The sequence below is a fragment of the Hippichthys cyanospilos genome, chromosome 11 (genome assembly GCF_059441005.1).
Source record: "Hippichthys cyanospilos isolate Australia breed blue-spotted pipefish chromosome 11, RoL_Hcya_1.0, whole genome shotgun sequence".
NCBI classification, from domain to species: Eukaryota; Metazoa; Chordata; class Actinopteri; order Syngnathiformes; family Syngnathidae; genus Hippichthys; species Hippichthys cyanospilos.
Window position 1 is genome coordinate 11027987 of NC_142379.1, and position 14331 is coordinate 11042317.

The window sequence follows — 14331 nt, forward strand, 5'->3', positions numbered from 1 at the left end:
AGCATGGAACAAAAAGAGGAAGTGTTTTTGACTTAACTTGAGTAAACGTGTTTGAATGTATTTGCAAAGCTAAAGTCCCACATATTATATGTTATATGAATTTTTTGAGGGGCGCCATTTTATTTGCAATGGTGTGACTTATAAAGTTGTGGGAAGTTTTTTGCATCATTTCCATATTTGCTGTATTTTCTTTGTGCTGTGAACCATTTTTAATAGCAACATGGTAAACTAACTACAGAAAGTTGTCTGGCCTATTCTTGAATGCATTCTAGAGCTCATTGATGTGCTTGTTAGCCTGGCATTTATTTTCTGAATATGATCTAAATAATTTGTTGGTAGCAGTATACAAATAGATGTACATAAACACCTCATTTAAATAGACATACAGTATTGCCATATCGTATGATGGGATTGTTGATCAGCCATTTTCAAACTCAGTTATTGACGATCATCGGCTCCACAAATTGAACTGATCGTGTCAAGTCTATACAATCAGTCTGCTTTCATGGGGGACTACAGAAAGTGGAGGATATTTACTGTTCAGAAGCTGACATTTTGAGCATTTGGACAATTATTCATTAAAAAGGCATTCAACGAATTAACCATTTAGCAAAATAGCGACAGATGAATTTGATAAGTGATTTGTTATTAATAAATAGTTGCACCTCTTGTTCATTCATTTAGCCTCCAAGTATTATACTGTATTTTCTAAGTATGTAATAAAAAGTTTGCCAGTCAAAAACATTGGGAAAAACACTGGAAATTCCTTACTTCAATCTTCAGTTTCTTAAATCTCAGCATAGAAATTATTTATCCAAAGTGTATTGACGTTTCTGGTCCTTTAGTGTTCATCTCAGTCACTCAGAGCTTATATCCTGTTTTTGTTAGCAGAGGGTTGATTAGAGCAGCTTACAGCTCTGGCCCAAAAAAATAATGATTATAATGCTGGCCTCTAAGGCGCCCTTGGGACATCAACACGGGTGTGTTGGGACAAAAGAAACCAATTTTAAGCATTATTTCCTCCCCGTGGCTGTGTGCTGGACTGCCGTGAGAGGCTTGAAAAAGAAAACGGGAAAAAATGAAAGAGAAGAGTGGTTTGTTGAGGAGGCTGTTGAGCAGTAAAGCATTTGCAAAATGTAGAAAGGGGACAGATAACCACCGGTCTCTTACATTGACATCAAGTAGGAGATTGTCCAGAAAATGGGGCGTTTTGATTGCATGCTCTCCTGTGATCCTTTTTCATTCAGTTGAAAAGTGAGTGGCGGCATGCCTCGTTTTGTGCGCAAGGTCCTCCAAAATCGTTTGGTCCCAGCTCCCGCGCCGCGCCCCTTCCCCATCGACAGTCGCTCATTGGCTTGGCAGCTATGCTGTCAATGGCCGGTCCACATGTTGTGGCCTCATTAATCATCCGCACCACCGACAGCCTAATAGAGTGTGACCAATTCATGCATATTTTCCAACGAAGGCGGAGGACACGGAGGACTGGTTGTGTAATTGTGCCCAAAGGTAGTCTCCACGCCAACACTAGCGAGAATCCTCGGGATGCAATGTTTGACCAAAATCCCTACACAGCGGAAGTGAAGAAATTGATATCATGGATGCTATCAAGTGACACTCAATAAAGCATTTTTATTTAGTTTTTGTCTTTGAGATCGGGTGAAAAGTGAAGTCCTGTGTAACAGCTGATGGGCACATACCTATTCAAATAATTCTCATACATCAAACAATTCTCATACATCACTTTTATACATACCGCCGCTTTGTAAACTCAACGTGATACTGTTTTTTCTTTATCTACCTTTTTTTTTCTACTACTCGCACTCCTTACCACTAACACTCATTTCATTACTTCAAATGTAATTTTGTACTCCCAGTGCAAATGTCCCATTATGAAAACCTCTAGACCAACCTAATAAAACCCTAGGACTTAATAGGGATGCTTGAATGAGTCAAGCTATTATATATATATATATATATATATATATATATATATATATATATATATATACTTTTTTTTTTTTTAATTTCCAGTACAATATTCAAGTATTATTTTGTCGTATTGATGACATTATAGAATTAGAATTTGAAGATTCAAAAAAACAACAGCAAACTGTAATGCTGTTCTCGGACCTGAGCAACAAAACACAATAATATTCCCATGTATCGTAGCAAAAATATGCTATCAAACATCAGAGATGACTTCAGAAAAACGGCAATTTGTGCTTAAGACTGTATGGTGTGCTTACCCATTTAAATTAATATCTGTTTTCGGAGGTCACAGGACAGTTTCTCAACATCGGGCATGTAAGATGTTTTTGTTATTTGACAACTCATGACAAAGCAAATATGCAGACAGGATTGAATCCTCCGTTCTCCTCAGCCATGTTTCTCTTGGGGCTATGACGCTAATTTTGATAGACAGAAACCTTGAAATTAAATTCTTATTTTACACATTTTTACAGCATTGTCATGTTTGTAAACCAAACCAAAGCAAATATCATTTCCCAAATGCTCCAGGGAGCCATTTTGGCGGCGCTAAAGAGTTGCATGCGATTCTAGAGCAGCTGGCGCCAATGCTCTACAAACAAATCTGCCTTGCCTTGTCATAATGCAGTTTTCCATGTGTCATTGTGGGTAGACAGGGCAACATATATAAATACTTTATGTGGACTCGCACAAATCACTCTTCTTATTTACACAGACATTTGCTGTGGTCGTTTGAAGAGACATTATAGTGCACTTTCATAAATGAGGTGATGGGAATAGCTGCCACTTAACTCAAACAGCACATTTAAGAAGGCATTCTTATTTCATTAAGGAACAGGCACCAAGAGCTAGTGGACTCTTTGATTTAATCTTACAAATGCACCCTTGACAATATTAGTAGTACTATTTACATACTGTCCATATATCCTGTGATACTTAGAAACATTCAGAGATACTTAAAATGATGCTATTGCCATTGTGTGAGTGGATAAAACTAATCAATCGCAAGGCAATTGTGAATGTGACATTGAGTGGAAACTACTTAATTGCCATTTTTTTGCAGCAGAGACCAAAGTCAAATAGATTTTTGAGTGGATGCTCCACTAGAAGAAAAACCTTTGCACACTGCTTCGTTTCCACTAAATATTTCAAAAACTCTATATCATTACCTTCGCATAGGGCTGCAGCGATCGAGTGAGTTGTTATTCTGATATCCTTCTAAAAATTCTATCGACTAATCGACTATTTGGCTGCAATTTTACATTCAACTAACAAAAACAATTATAAACACAGATGAGCAAATGACACAATTTTCCTCTCCAGAAACATTCATGAAATTTTAGACACATCCCTCCCCATAAATTTGCTCTATCAGACAAAGTGACGTCAGAACCACAGGAATGATGTTGGCAGCTGGAACGGCACATTTGAGTCAGCCTGGTTTGTTCAAAAGTGATCTGTAGGAACGGCAACTTTGTCAGGCTGTCAGCATCAAAATGTGCTGTCATATACTGTACCTATGGCTATTAAACTGCCTTTGAAAAATGATCAGACTGCTCTTGCCAGCTTATACAGCTAGCAGTTAATTTATGGTAGACGCTGAGCTAAATGCTGGAGCTCGAGCCACTGTTAAACATTGGCAACAAGCGCTGTACAATGCAAAGTCAATGTAATTTAAGTTATTCATTTGTATTGTTGATGTTGTGGTGTTTATGATGAGTAAGCGAGTTTGCGATGGCAGTAGAAAGACGAGTCGAGTCATCCTTTACGACTTATGACTTTATGACACACTGTCGAGAAGAACTTAATAGCTAAGTGACAAAATGGCTTCCCGCTTCTGGATAATAATGTGTGAATGCTTAATTCACATTGCACAAACAAAATATTAACCGGAATGTGGTGTTCAGTGGGGGCACATAGAACGCATTGTGAAGAATACTTTTAGGTTGACTTCCTTTGTGAACACTTCTAAACTATGGTTTGATATAAATAAATTATCCTCTGATACAGATTAAATTAAATGTATTCATATTACTTAGATATTGTCAAGTCAATGATCAGAGACAAATCATGATCAATAATATTAAGTTGGGCGGCTCGGTGGAGGGGTGGTTAGCATGCCTGACTCACAGTTCAGATTACCTAGTTCGATTTCAGCTCGCTCCGGCCTTCCTGTGTGGAAGTTTGCATGTTCTCCCCAAGCCTGTGTGGGTTCTCTCCGGCCACTCCGGCTTCCTCCCACATTCCAAACATTTGCATTCTAGATTTATTGGACACGCTAAATCACAGGTGTCGAACTCAAGGCCTAGGGGCCAAATTCAGCCCACCGCATGATTTTATTTTTTTTATTTACTTTAAGATTATGACAAATACTAAATTTGAACGTTGTCCTATACTTTAAAAGTTTTTTTTGGGAAGCAACAAGCATTTTGTGTTACCAGTCACACTTTCCCCTGATTTAAAACCTAGGTAAATGTGTGACGATCATACTTAAAATTGATTTGACTCCAAAATGATGACGACCCTCTGACAGAAACTCGATGTACAATTCGGCCCCTGAATAAACTGACACCCCTGCTCTAAATTGTCCTTAAGTATGATTGGGTGCACGAATATTTGTTTGTCTCTTGTCTCGGTTGACACTCTCTAATAATGCCAGTGGAGTGTTCCTTCTTGCCATATTGCTTGAAGACAGATGGGATAGACACCAGCAAGCCTGTGAACTTAGTGACAATAAGCAGCTACAAAAATGAATGGATGGATATCAAGTTGGAGTATTTGTAATTTCCTCTTGCCACAAAGTGTTTCCTGTTCTTGGTTGCTCTATTTCCTGTGATTTATAAATGGGATGGCATATGACATGAAATCCGCATACCTTAACCTACAATCAGGCTTTCTTAGCCAGACACCTTGACGATTAAAATAACGTACAGGAAGGTACGCCTTTGACATGGTGAAGGCTTGGTTGGTATATATTACTGTGAAGGATTATGGTAATTAACCTGCCATGCTGGTGAGAGGTGCTCCATGTTCACATTATATCGGGACACGGAACACTCTGCCTTGCTGGTAAAATTACTTGGTTCAATTTATTCGGATATTTGATTTGCAGACAGATTTGAAGGTGCTTGAGTGTGCACGGCTTCTGTTTGGGTTTTACTGTCTAATGAAAGTGTCATAAGACAGACGAAGCAATGTTCTTGTTCTGCGAGGTGTTCCTTGTGAATCTGGGCAGGTTATTTGACAGTACAGTAATCTATTCTGGTTTTATTCATCAGACGACTTGAGTTACTCTTGGGGGTCATTTCTTGTTTTCCATTTGGGAGAAGTAGGAAGTTTTTTTTTTTCTCTCTTTCAAATGTTGTCTGTTGAACACTCTCAAGAGACTTGCCTCCCAAACACGCCCACTCACCACTTTCATTGATGTAAGAATCACATGTTTTCCCTCAAGGTGAACATTTCTTTTCTTTGGGAGTGTTGGAGTGACTTCTATATAATGACGCTGAACTAAAGTGGTGCATAAATCTAAAAATGAGTGCTTGGGAGGCAATTTAGCAGATAAGAGTATAACAAGACCCTGACTATTTATCATCTGAGATGTCACTATAAGGTTGGACCCACATTTAAATTCTGAGGCCCTTGCACTGCAGTCAAACTAAATGACAGAGTGATGAGTTTGTCTCTACGTGATTGTTTTTCATCATTGAAAGCATTTGCTGAAAAGAACATGCCATTCTGTACTAACATTATGTTACATTTACTTCAAAAATACAACGAAATTAACAGTTACATCAGTCTTTATTTCTGTTGTGAATGACATGTTCTTCTGTCTGCAATTTAAAGTGAAGCATCCATGGCATCAGCCCAGCATAAAATAACAATGAAAACGATTGGTGTCAAAAGGCTCTTCAATTATTGTCGAGTGCGCAAATGAATGATTTCTAGAATGAACTATGTTGCATACAAATAAGCCAATTGCACAATGGGGACTTAATCAGTGAAACCCAAGTGAGTATAAAAACTTTATGTCAAAATAATGGTCCTCTAATTGTGCAATTGCCAGACCGGTGGTGTCCAATATTACCGTATTAAAAATCAAATCACAACAGTGCGCTTGGATGGAATGTTACTTTGTTTAGTACGGCATTCGAATATTGTATTCAAAATGCAGCTTGAGCTGTCTGGGTGTTGCAACCAGATTGTTTGTTTCTTCAAAAAAAAAAAAAAGTAAAGAAAAAACGGGAAACATTCACAACCAAGAAATTTGGGGGCAAATTAAAAGCCCAAGTATAATATGAATCATTTTATGTATTTATTTTTTGCATACAAGTATTTCTCGGTGATGACTGAATATATGAAATATTTTGTTTATTTTAATGATTGTTTATAGGATAAAACATTCAAGAATATTATAAAATCGGGTTTGGATTGGGTTTTGGATTTTGAGGTACTCCTCAGAAGGAAAAATAAAAAACAAAACAAAACAATGATCCACCATAGAAGGCAAAAGATTCAAACCCGCAGAGTTGGGAGACAGATCTGCTAACCCTTAGGAGAGTGTGCTGTTTTATACACGAAATGTCCAACAATTTTGGATGATTTTGAGTCCAATCCATTGTGGGGCCCTCTAGCCATGAATTTAGGGCTTAATTGATAATTTAGTAAAAAACACATGATCACATTCTTTCATCACCTTGGATTAAAACTGTGATGTTAATCATGGCGCACATGTGACGGGGCAGACACTTATGGCTTGATTGATTATGTACTTATGATTGTTAATTTTCTCTAGTCGTTGCACGCTCTGTGGAGAAAATTGTAGTCAAGTTTCCAGGTTCTACAAATCTGTCAACCTACCAGACAAGGCCAATGATCCAACGCCAGTTCTTAATCCACCAACAAAAGAACACCCCTGTTAGGGCTGAGACTCGCAACAACGCTGCAGTGTGTCAGCCGACTGCACCTGATGGAAGTCGGTGATGAAATATGGTTCCCCTCTGTGGTTATTTTGGGTTAATGGGGCGGTGATTATGCTGGCACCTCACTATTTTGACATATCTCCTCCACTGTACATTTTAAAGTTCACATTGGTGGCAAAGTCATAAAAGTAGGTCTTGCTATGCCCAAGGCTCAATGATGAGTCATCACAAAGGTAATGTATTATTCACCTGCACACGCTGTGGATTTCATTCTCTGCTACTGTAACATTCATTAACTCGACTGTCTGCGGACTATTGTGGCCACATTTGTTCTAAGATTTGCGTTTACCCTACATATGTGTCATCTTGCGCACTCGGTGTGGGTAAGCTGAACTCAAAATAGCTCCTCATGATGAGAAACCGGAATTGTGCTGTAGTTTTCACAACAAATTAGGCGTATTTGACACTAAGGATAGGCTAGGTCCTGGTATTGGTAAAAAAGCCGATACCTGGCCTTAATTCAAGGTATTTGTACTCATGATGGCAGCTTATACTAGAATCAATAAGTTTCTTAATAATGTTTTATCATCACAAACTTTAAGCAAAATAGTGTATTGGAAAAGGTATTTCTTTAAAATGATCAGTCTTTTTTTTTTTTTTTTTTTTGGAAACAGCACATATGAGTCAGCATTGGTTTGTTAAAAAGTGATCAGTAGGAATGGCAAACATACACATCGAAATGTCCGGTGTCATTTATTGCTCCCTCCAGCCGATATGAAGCACATGAAGTACCAAAGAAGTAACTCTGTTTCAAAAATGTTGGTGACCCTTGCTTTGATACGACCAATCATGGTTCATCTGCTTTCTGAGTTTGGTCTTGGGGTGTTCATACGCTGACACGTGATCTCATTTTCTGTTGCAAGCGGATGGTAACATGTTTTTTTTCTATAGTTGTTTTTCCACCGTAATCTAGTCCCTTTGATCTGCATTTGAACTTTTTACACGGATTCACTCTATCGTATCCAAATATCCATAAAGTTCTAACTTTGGAGTGTTAGATGTTTTTTTTAGGCTACACAAAAAGGTTTCCCAAAACAAACAGGAACATTTTATGGCACGCCAGTGTTGAAAAACTCCCCTTTTGAATGTGACACATTCAGCACCCTGATGAGAGCATGAACTTCCCTGTGTGTCACCATATTTGTATGCGGCCACGTCAGACACAGTTCACCATCTGATGTTATAAAATCGACGTGAAATTATACTTGATGTCCCTATGAGCCGCGGCGAAGGCTCAGATGCAAGGCAGGCAGACAAGGAGGGTGATTTAGTGGAAGCTATTTCGAGCTCATCAAAGACGCTCTGTGTCATACTACAGAGCGAGCTGGAATGACAGGTTCAAGGCAGGGTAGAGGGGGGTCCATGTCACGGGCATCCACATACAGAAAAACAAACACTTTCAATAATATACTGCCATGCAGACAGGACGGCATCATTACTGACACGGATAGGCAAGATGCCGGGGAGTTAATGTGCTTTAGCAGCCTTGCTGCCAATCTGGATAGTTTTGCGCTTTTATTAAATCTTTGAACAAATAATCAGCAGTTCATGGAAATAACATTGTGATTTTTTGTTGAGTGCGTGAAATAACAATTTCAATGATGTTTGACGTGGGATGCTATTATTGAATCTTTTGTGAAGTGAGTGAATGTCAAATTCAGTTGCTACGCAGTTGCTATGGTCACATATTTGTCACTGGTGGTCCTGTATTAAATGCTGTGACTGTTTTGTTCCTCGATGTATCAGTTATTATGCAGAAGCTTTGCCTTTCTTAGTTTACAATCTTAAAATAACCAAGCATAACTATTGGCATGTCCTTGTTTCCTTTTTGTTTCTTTGTTTTCATTTTGGTAATTTGAAATATTAACTTCCACGGACATAAGCTCTGACAAGATGCCAAGGTAACTATCATGTTCATTTGTCCTGGTTGACACTCTCTAATAATGCCAGAGGAGTTTTCCTTCTTGCTATATTGGAAATTAGCCAAATAACCTCTCAGGGTCTCTGCTAAATATATGGATGCCAAGTGACTTGTTACTGCTGCCAGGAGCCTTTTTATTAAGTTGGCTATGCTTTAATTAGTGCAAATCCCTTTTACCTTACTGTAATCAAAACAGTGTATTACAACAGCAATGAGAAGAAGTTGCTCCAAGGCTTTTGCATTTGAAACAGCGGTCACATAAGAGTACTATAAGCTAACCAAGCTGTTGTTCTACGTGCAAAAATTATTTCATGGAACTAATTTTTTTTGTAACCCATTCTGGACCAAAAATGTGTTTTTTAAATATATATATATATATATATATATATATATATATATATATATATATATATATATATATATATATATATATATATTTGTTATTTGTTTTATTTTTACTTATTCATTTTGTTTTTTATTTATTGTATTATTATTATTTATTTATTATTAAGCGTTCTCTTGGGTTGGCTGTAACTTTCCTGATTTAAAAGCAATTTTTGCCAGCCGCTGGTTGATGAAAGTTGATTCGAGTAGAGATCAGTAAGGCACAATACTAGTAGTCAAGGAAAAAAAAGCAAGGAAAAGAGCAAGGAGGCTTGTGAAGACTCATGAGAATGAACAGAGTAAAGAACTGAGAAAAAATGTGGAGAAAAATGGAAAACAAGAGAAAAATGACAACTGAGAGATGCTTTCGGAAGAAAACGTCATCAATGCCCAAGTCTCTGACAGCAAGATGTGTGGTGGGATTAAAGCACACGTCAGATTTCACGTCAATAAGATTTATTTAAATTACAGTGTGCATCAATGAGCAGAGTAACAAGTGGTTGCGTTTGCAGCATGAAAAAAAAAGAAATAAAATTTGTTGTTCTGACATCACACTGCAGCTTCAAAATATGTTTTGTACCAATTGATCTATTTCTATAAATTACAGGTTGTGTATTCCAGCATTGTGTACCAGCAGTTGGTACAAAAGGCACACATTTACATACATGTCGTGCAGCTCCAATTGCAAAAACCTCATCTCTGTTCTCTTGTCAGGAAAGGAGAAAATGGTGCAAATTGTCTATACTACTGCTCATTTCTTAAGAAGGAAAAGGGTAGAAACAAATGTTTTCTTTTGTTTTGATAAAAACTGGAAGCCTAATCTTTCCTTTGATGGATCCCACATTTCATAACTATAAAACAATATTCTGTGTACCTTAAAAAAAAGTCAAAATCATCTGAAATGGCTGGTAAAGAAGGGGTTTCTTTGAAAAATGCCTGCAATTGAATGAGTCATTCATTTCCATGCACCCCTCTGACTCCTCAACTATTTTATTTCCAACTTTTGGTAAAGGTTATCCATGTTAAGCCAGCTCAAGTCTTATTTAGAGTCTTCACTTCATTATAAGTAATCCACTGTGTGTTTGTATGCATCTCAGGCTTATTGAACCTGGAGCAGCTCCTCAGGCAGTTCCTCATCTCCAAGGAGACCCTGTCAGTGCGTATGCTCGACGACAGCCAGGACCCGACCCCGCTCCTCAAGGAGATACGAGACGACAAGACCGCCACCATCATCGTGGACGCCAACGCAACCATGTCCCATATCATTCTGGAACGGGTGAGTGTTGAGACAACGGACGATATAAATATAACAAGAATCCCTCGGGACTGTGAAACGCTGAAAGCAAGAATTCTTCAAGGATAAAAGTAATTCAATATGTACAGCATTTTTTTTTTTTTTAGTTGAAAAAATAGTTGGTTCAGCTTCAATTTTGATTTGTTGAGATATGTATTGTATTTCCCACAGGGGACAAAGGAGGGACTGAAGAAAATACAGAGCGTAAAATGTTTTTTTCACTGCCATAATCCATTTGCTGTCTTGAATCACAAGGAAGATAAATTGTTGCACTTTGAGCAGAGGGCACATCTTTAAAAAGCATAGCATCATCAGTCTACAGTTGCAGAAATAGTCCCAAATAAAGACAGTAGACTGGAGGCTCTGTCATAAAGGATAACTATGTAATAAAAAAATGTGCTGTTACATACAAAAAATATTGATGACAGCATGAAGGTAAATTTCAACCCATGTTTCATCATTCTGCGGTGACCAGTCACCACAAGTTAAATAATAAGGATGTATATCTCAATACACTGACAATACTATACATGCCATATGAATATAAAGCCCACTGTTACATCCCTACTAAAATTCTTATTTTATTGCAATTATACAAAAAAGCCTTTTCCCTGGGATCATCCCACCCCCGCATCACCTCACATCCCCCCAGGGGGGCCCGCCCCGCTATTTGAGAATCACTGATTTGAGCCATGAATTGTCCCGCCATGGAAGAAAACATATGAACGTTTCCATGGTCCATCCTCAAACGGTAACGATGAATTCATTGCTTTCCCCAACTCTAATTTGCGATGAGTAAAAACAACTGTGAATCTCAAAGCAACCTTCAAATAGTTCATAAGTACATCTATGATGATTAAGCCTCATTGTGTTAGGGAAGAACATTTTTATGACACCATTAGCAAGCACGCCACTTTGTCCCCCACAGAACAATATGATTCTCATGCGCTTTCTCCTCTCCAGCACATGATGATAATTAACCTTTCAGTACATTATGAACACCTTGGACACTTAAAATGATGACGCTTCACCTGATTGGAGACTAATGTCTGTAAGAGGCTCGATGGCAACGATAGTAGGACGTGGGGAAGCGAGGATGTTTGGCAGCTGCATATGGCCCTGCTGTAATTAATACACACCTCATTATTTCTGCAAGACAATAGATGGATGGATGGCCGGATTGAAGGTGACGTCAAGTGGATCCATAATGGAGTTGAGGCGGGCGGCATTTCGTTCCCTTCTCATTTGCTCTTTCCCGCCGTAGTCTTCTCCTCAATCAGGCATTGAGGCTGCCATCAGCGGCCATTTGGTCACCATAGCAACCCTGACAACCCTGGGCCAAAGAGCGGTGGGAGCCCACAGTGGGATGTCTTGTTTCTCACCGCCTTTGTAACCCTTTCTCTCCTCCTCACTTCTCATCATCATCCGTTCAGAGCCACTCTGAGCATCGGTAGTCATGACCATGACATTTACAAGGTTGACTGTAAAAACGGCAGCCAGGACTCAGAGCGTTCATTGCTAAGAAAACAAAACAAGTGATTTGGCTCTGTGCTCTTCAGCGTTACCAACAAAAATGCAAACGCAAAGTTACCAACTTGTATGCCGCCGGTAAGTTTTTATTGGTAAAAAAAAACAAAAAACGTGCCGGGGGAAAAACTGGAAAAAAAAAACAGTTGACAAACTAGACGGATGTAAGACAAAGTGTAGATGACTGGAGGTGGGTCAAATGTGTTTGCTCTGGATAACGGGCCATGTTTTAAAAACAACAACAACAAAAAATCCACAGCAGACTCCATGGGATGAGAAACCTAGTCATCTGTGATAAAACAGGGCCAACGCAACAAAATATGACAGTACGTAATAGGCCGTGACATAACTTGGAGGTGGTATTTATTTCTCTGGCACCTCACGGTCCTTTCAAGTTTGGTCACGTTCTGCCCCATTTTGTCACGGTTCTCACAGCAAGCTAGGATGAATGGTTGCTGTTTCACCGCGTTCAGTCACTCCGTGCTATGCCTGATAAGGTGGGGTTCATTCTATGGTCTGCTAATCGCACTCGGTGTGGGCAAACGTTACATCAAGTGAATATCAAAAACATGTCAGACCTTGATTGGAATGGCAGAAGCATCAAGGTCCATGTCGGTGCATGATGAGCCAGAAAAGAATGCTCTGGCTTCTATGGTAGACCTTGTGCAAATCGTAGTGAGCGTTTCAGCCTTCAAAACTTTAAATGAATCGATTCACCCCATTCTTCAACATCAATTGCATAATCAGTAGCAACAAACCTGAGCAAACACCTTTGCTGAAGAAAAGGATTAAGATAAGGTGACCAGATTTACAAAAGTTAATTGAGTATTAAATATGCAGTAAATTCTCAGGAACTACTGATCACAAATGAAATTGCTAGGCAATCTGGTGAGTGTTGGTTGTGTTACTATTTAAGTAAGGCCCTCTACACACCAAGCAGATGACGGTTTTTCGTGCACCTTCAGCTTGTCGTGGCTAAACACCTTCAGAAAGTCGGCGTATGTTGCGGGCCGTCAAGAAAAGATTTGGAACCGATTCAGCATGTTGAATCTGGTCTGGACCGTCGGGTCGATTTTCACTCCGAGTGACTGTTTAGCTAGAATTTTAGCGCACAAGACCAGAACTGGAAGTGACAAACTCGGAAGAAACAAGCAGGGCGACCTTTATCATTTACGCCTTCATCAAAAACAAGATGATTTCTCTCGTTTTATTCACATACCAAAATGTGTTTGACATAATGGCAACATGGACAGACGAGCACAATGATATCCATAGTGAGCTAAAAACAAACGTAGTCTATTTATTTACACACAACTAAAGCTATGGATGTGACGTCAAGCATCCCACAAGAGGAAGAGTGATTTATTCAATCAATTGTGCTAATGCATGTGTGCATGGAAAAACATAGGTCTTTATTTTTAATACCGTGACATCGTGATAATTTTGCTCATGGTTATCAAACTGCCAGAATCTAAGATCAACCCATGCCTAGTCTAAACATCTTGTCTTAGTGGCGGTATATAGTTTCTATGCAGACCCTTCAGTGTATATCTTCAAGCAGTCATATCTACCCATTCGATTTCTTTCTCTATTGTCCTCCCTGTTTGTCACGCTGTCTGTCTTGGTGGATGTCAAGAGACATCTCGTGGACAAGGGTGTTGAAAAGCTGGCAATCTCAACCCTCAAAAGGCGAGCAAAACATATCAAAGCGTCACACCGACGTTTTCGCCAGGCTCAGATGATGATAAGCGCGACCATCTTGTCCAAAGGGATCCTGACTTGTCTTGCGTATGTCCTACAAGCGAGCCTCATCTCGGACAAAGGTCTAGCCTCTGTGAGCTTTTAGCATTCACAGCGATTTGGGTCAGTGGTGTTAGCATGCTGAATGTAATCTCATTCAGTCAGAGAACAGCTGCAAAGACCCTCAGTGCTAAAGATAGTCGGCTCACTATAGGGGGAAGTCACCAGGGCCTGCAAACTTGGTAAAGGCTTGGTAAAACACGAATTTAAGTTGACTATCCTTTCGCGTTTTTTTTAAGTTTGCGGGACTTGAGCAGCTCACAGAAGCCTTTCTTAATTTGTTTTGATGGGTTTTGCCTTCATTTGCCTTAGTTTGCCGATAGATCAATGAAGTCATTGATTTGGATGTGTGAAATGAAAAACACATTACAAATGCAACCATGTTCACTGAAGATGTTTTGTGCTACCGTTGTTGATAAGCCGAGGTTTCAGAGCAAATG

The 14331-nt window shown here is 39.1% G+C and overlaps 1 protein-coding gene across 2 annotated transcripts in view; it reads left to right on the forward strand.

Annotated features, from left to right (window-relative positions):
- The window catches only part of grik4 (glutamate receptor, ionotropic, kainate 4), a 296763-nt gene that overhangs the window by 188378 nt on the left and 94054 nt on the right, over positions 1 to 14331 (forward strand). For both annotated transcript variants that reach the window (XM_088427398.1, XM_088427399.1), the window contains one exon: positions 10368 to 10546. In XM_088427398.1, coding sequence (XP_088283524.1) covers positions 10368 to 10546 — 179 coding nt within the window. The remainder of the gene's footprint in view (positions 1 to 10367; positions 10547 to 14331) is intronic.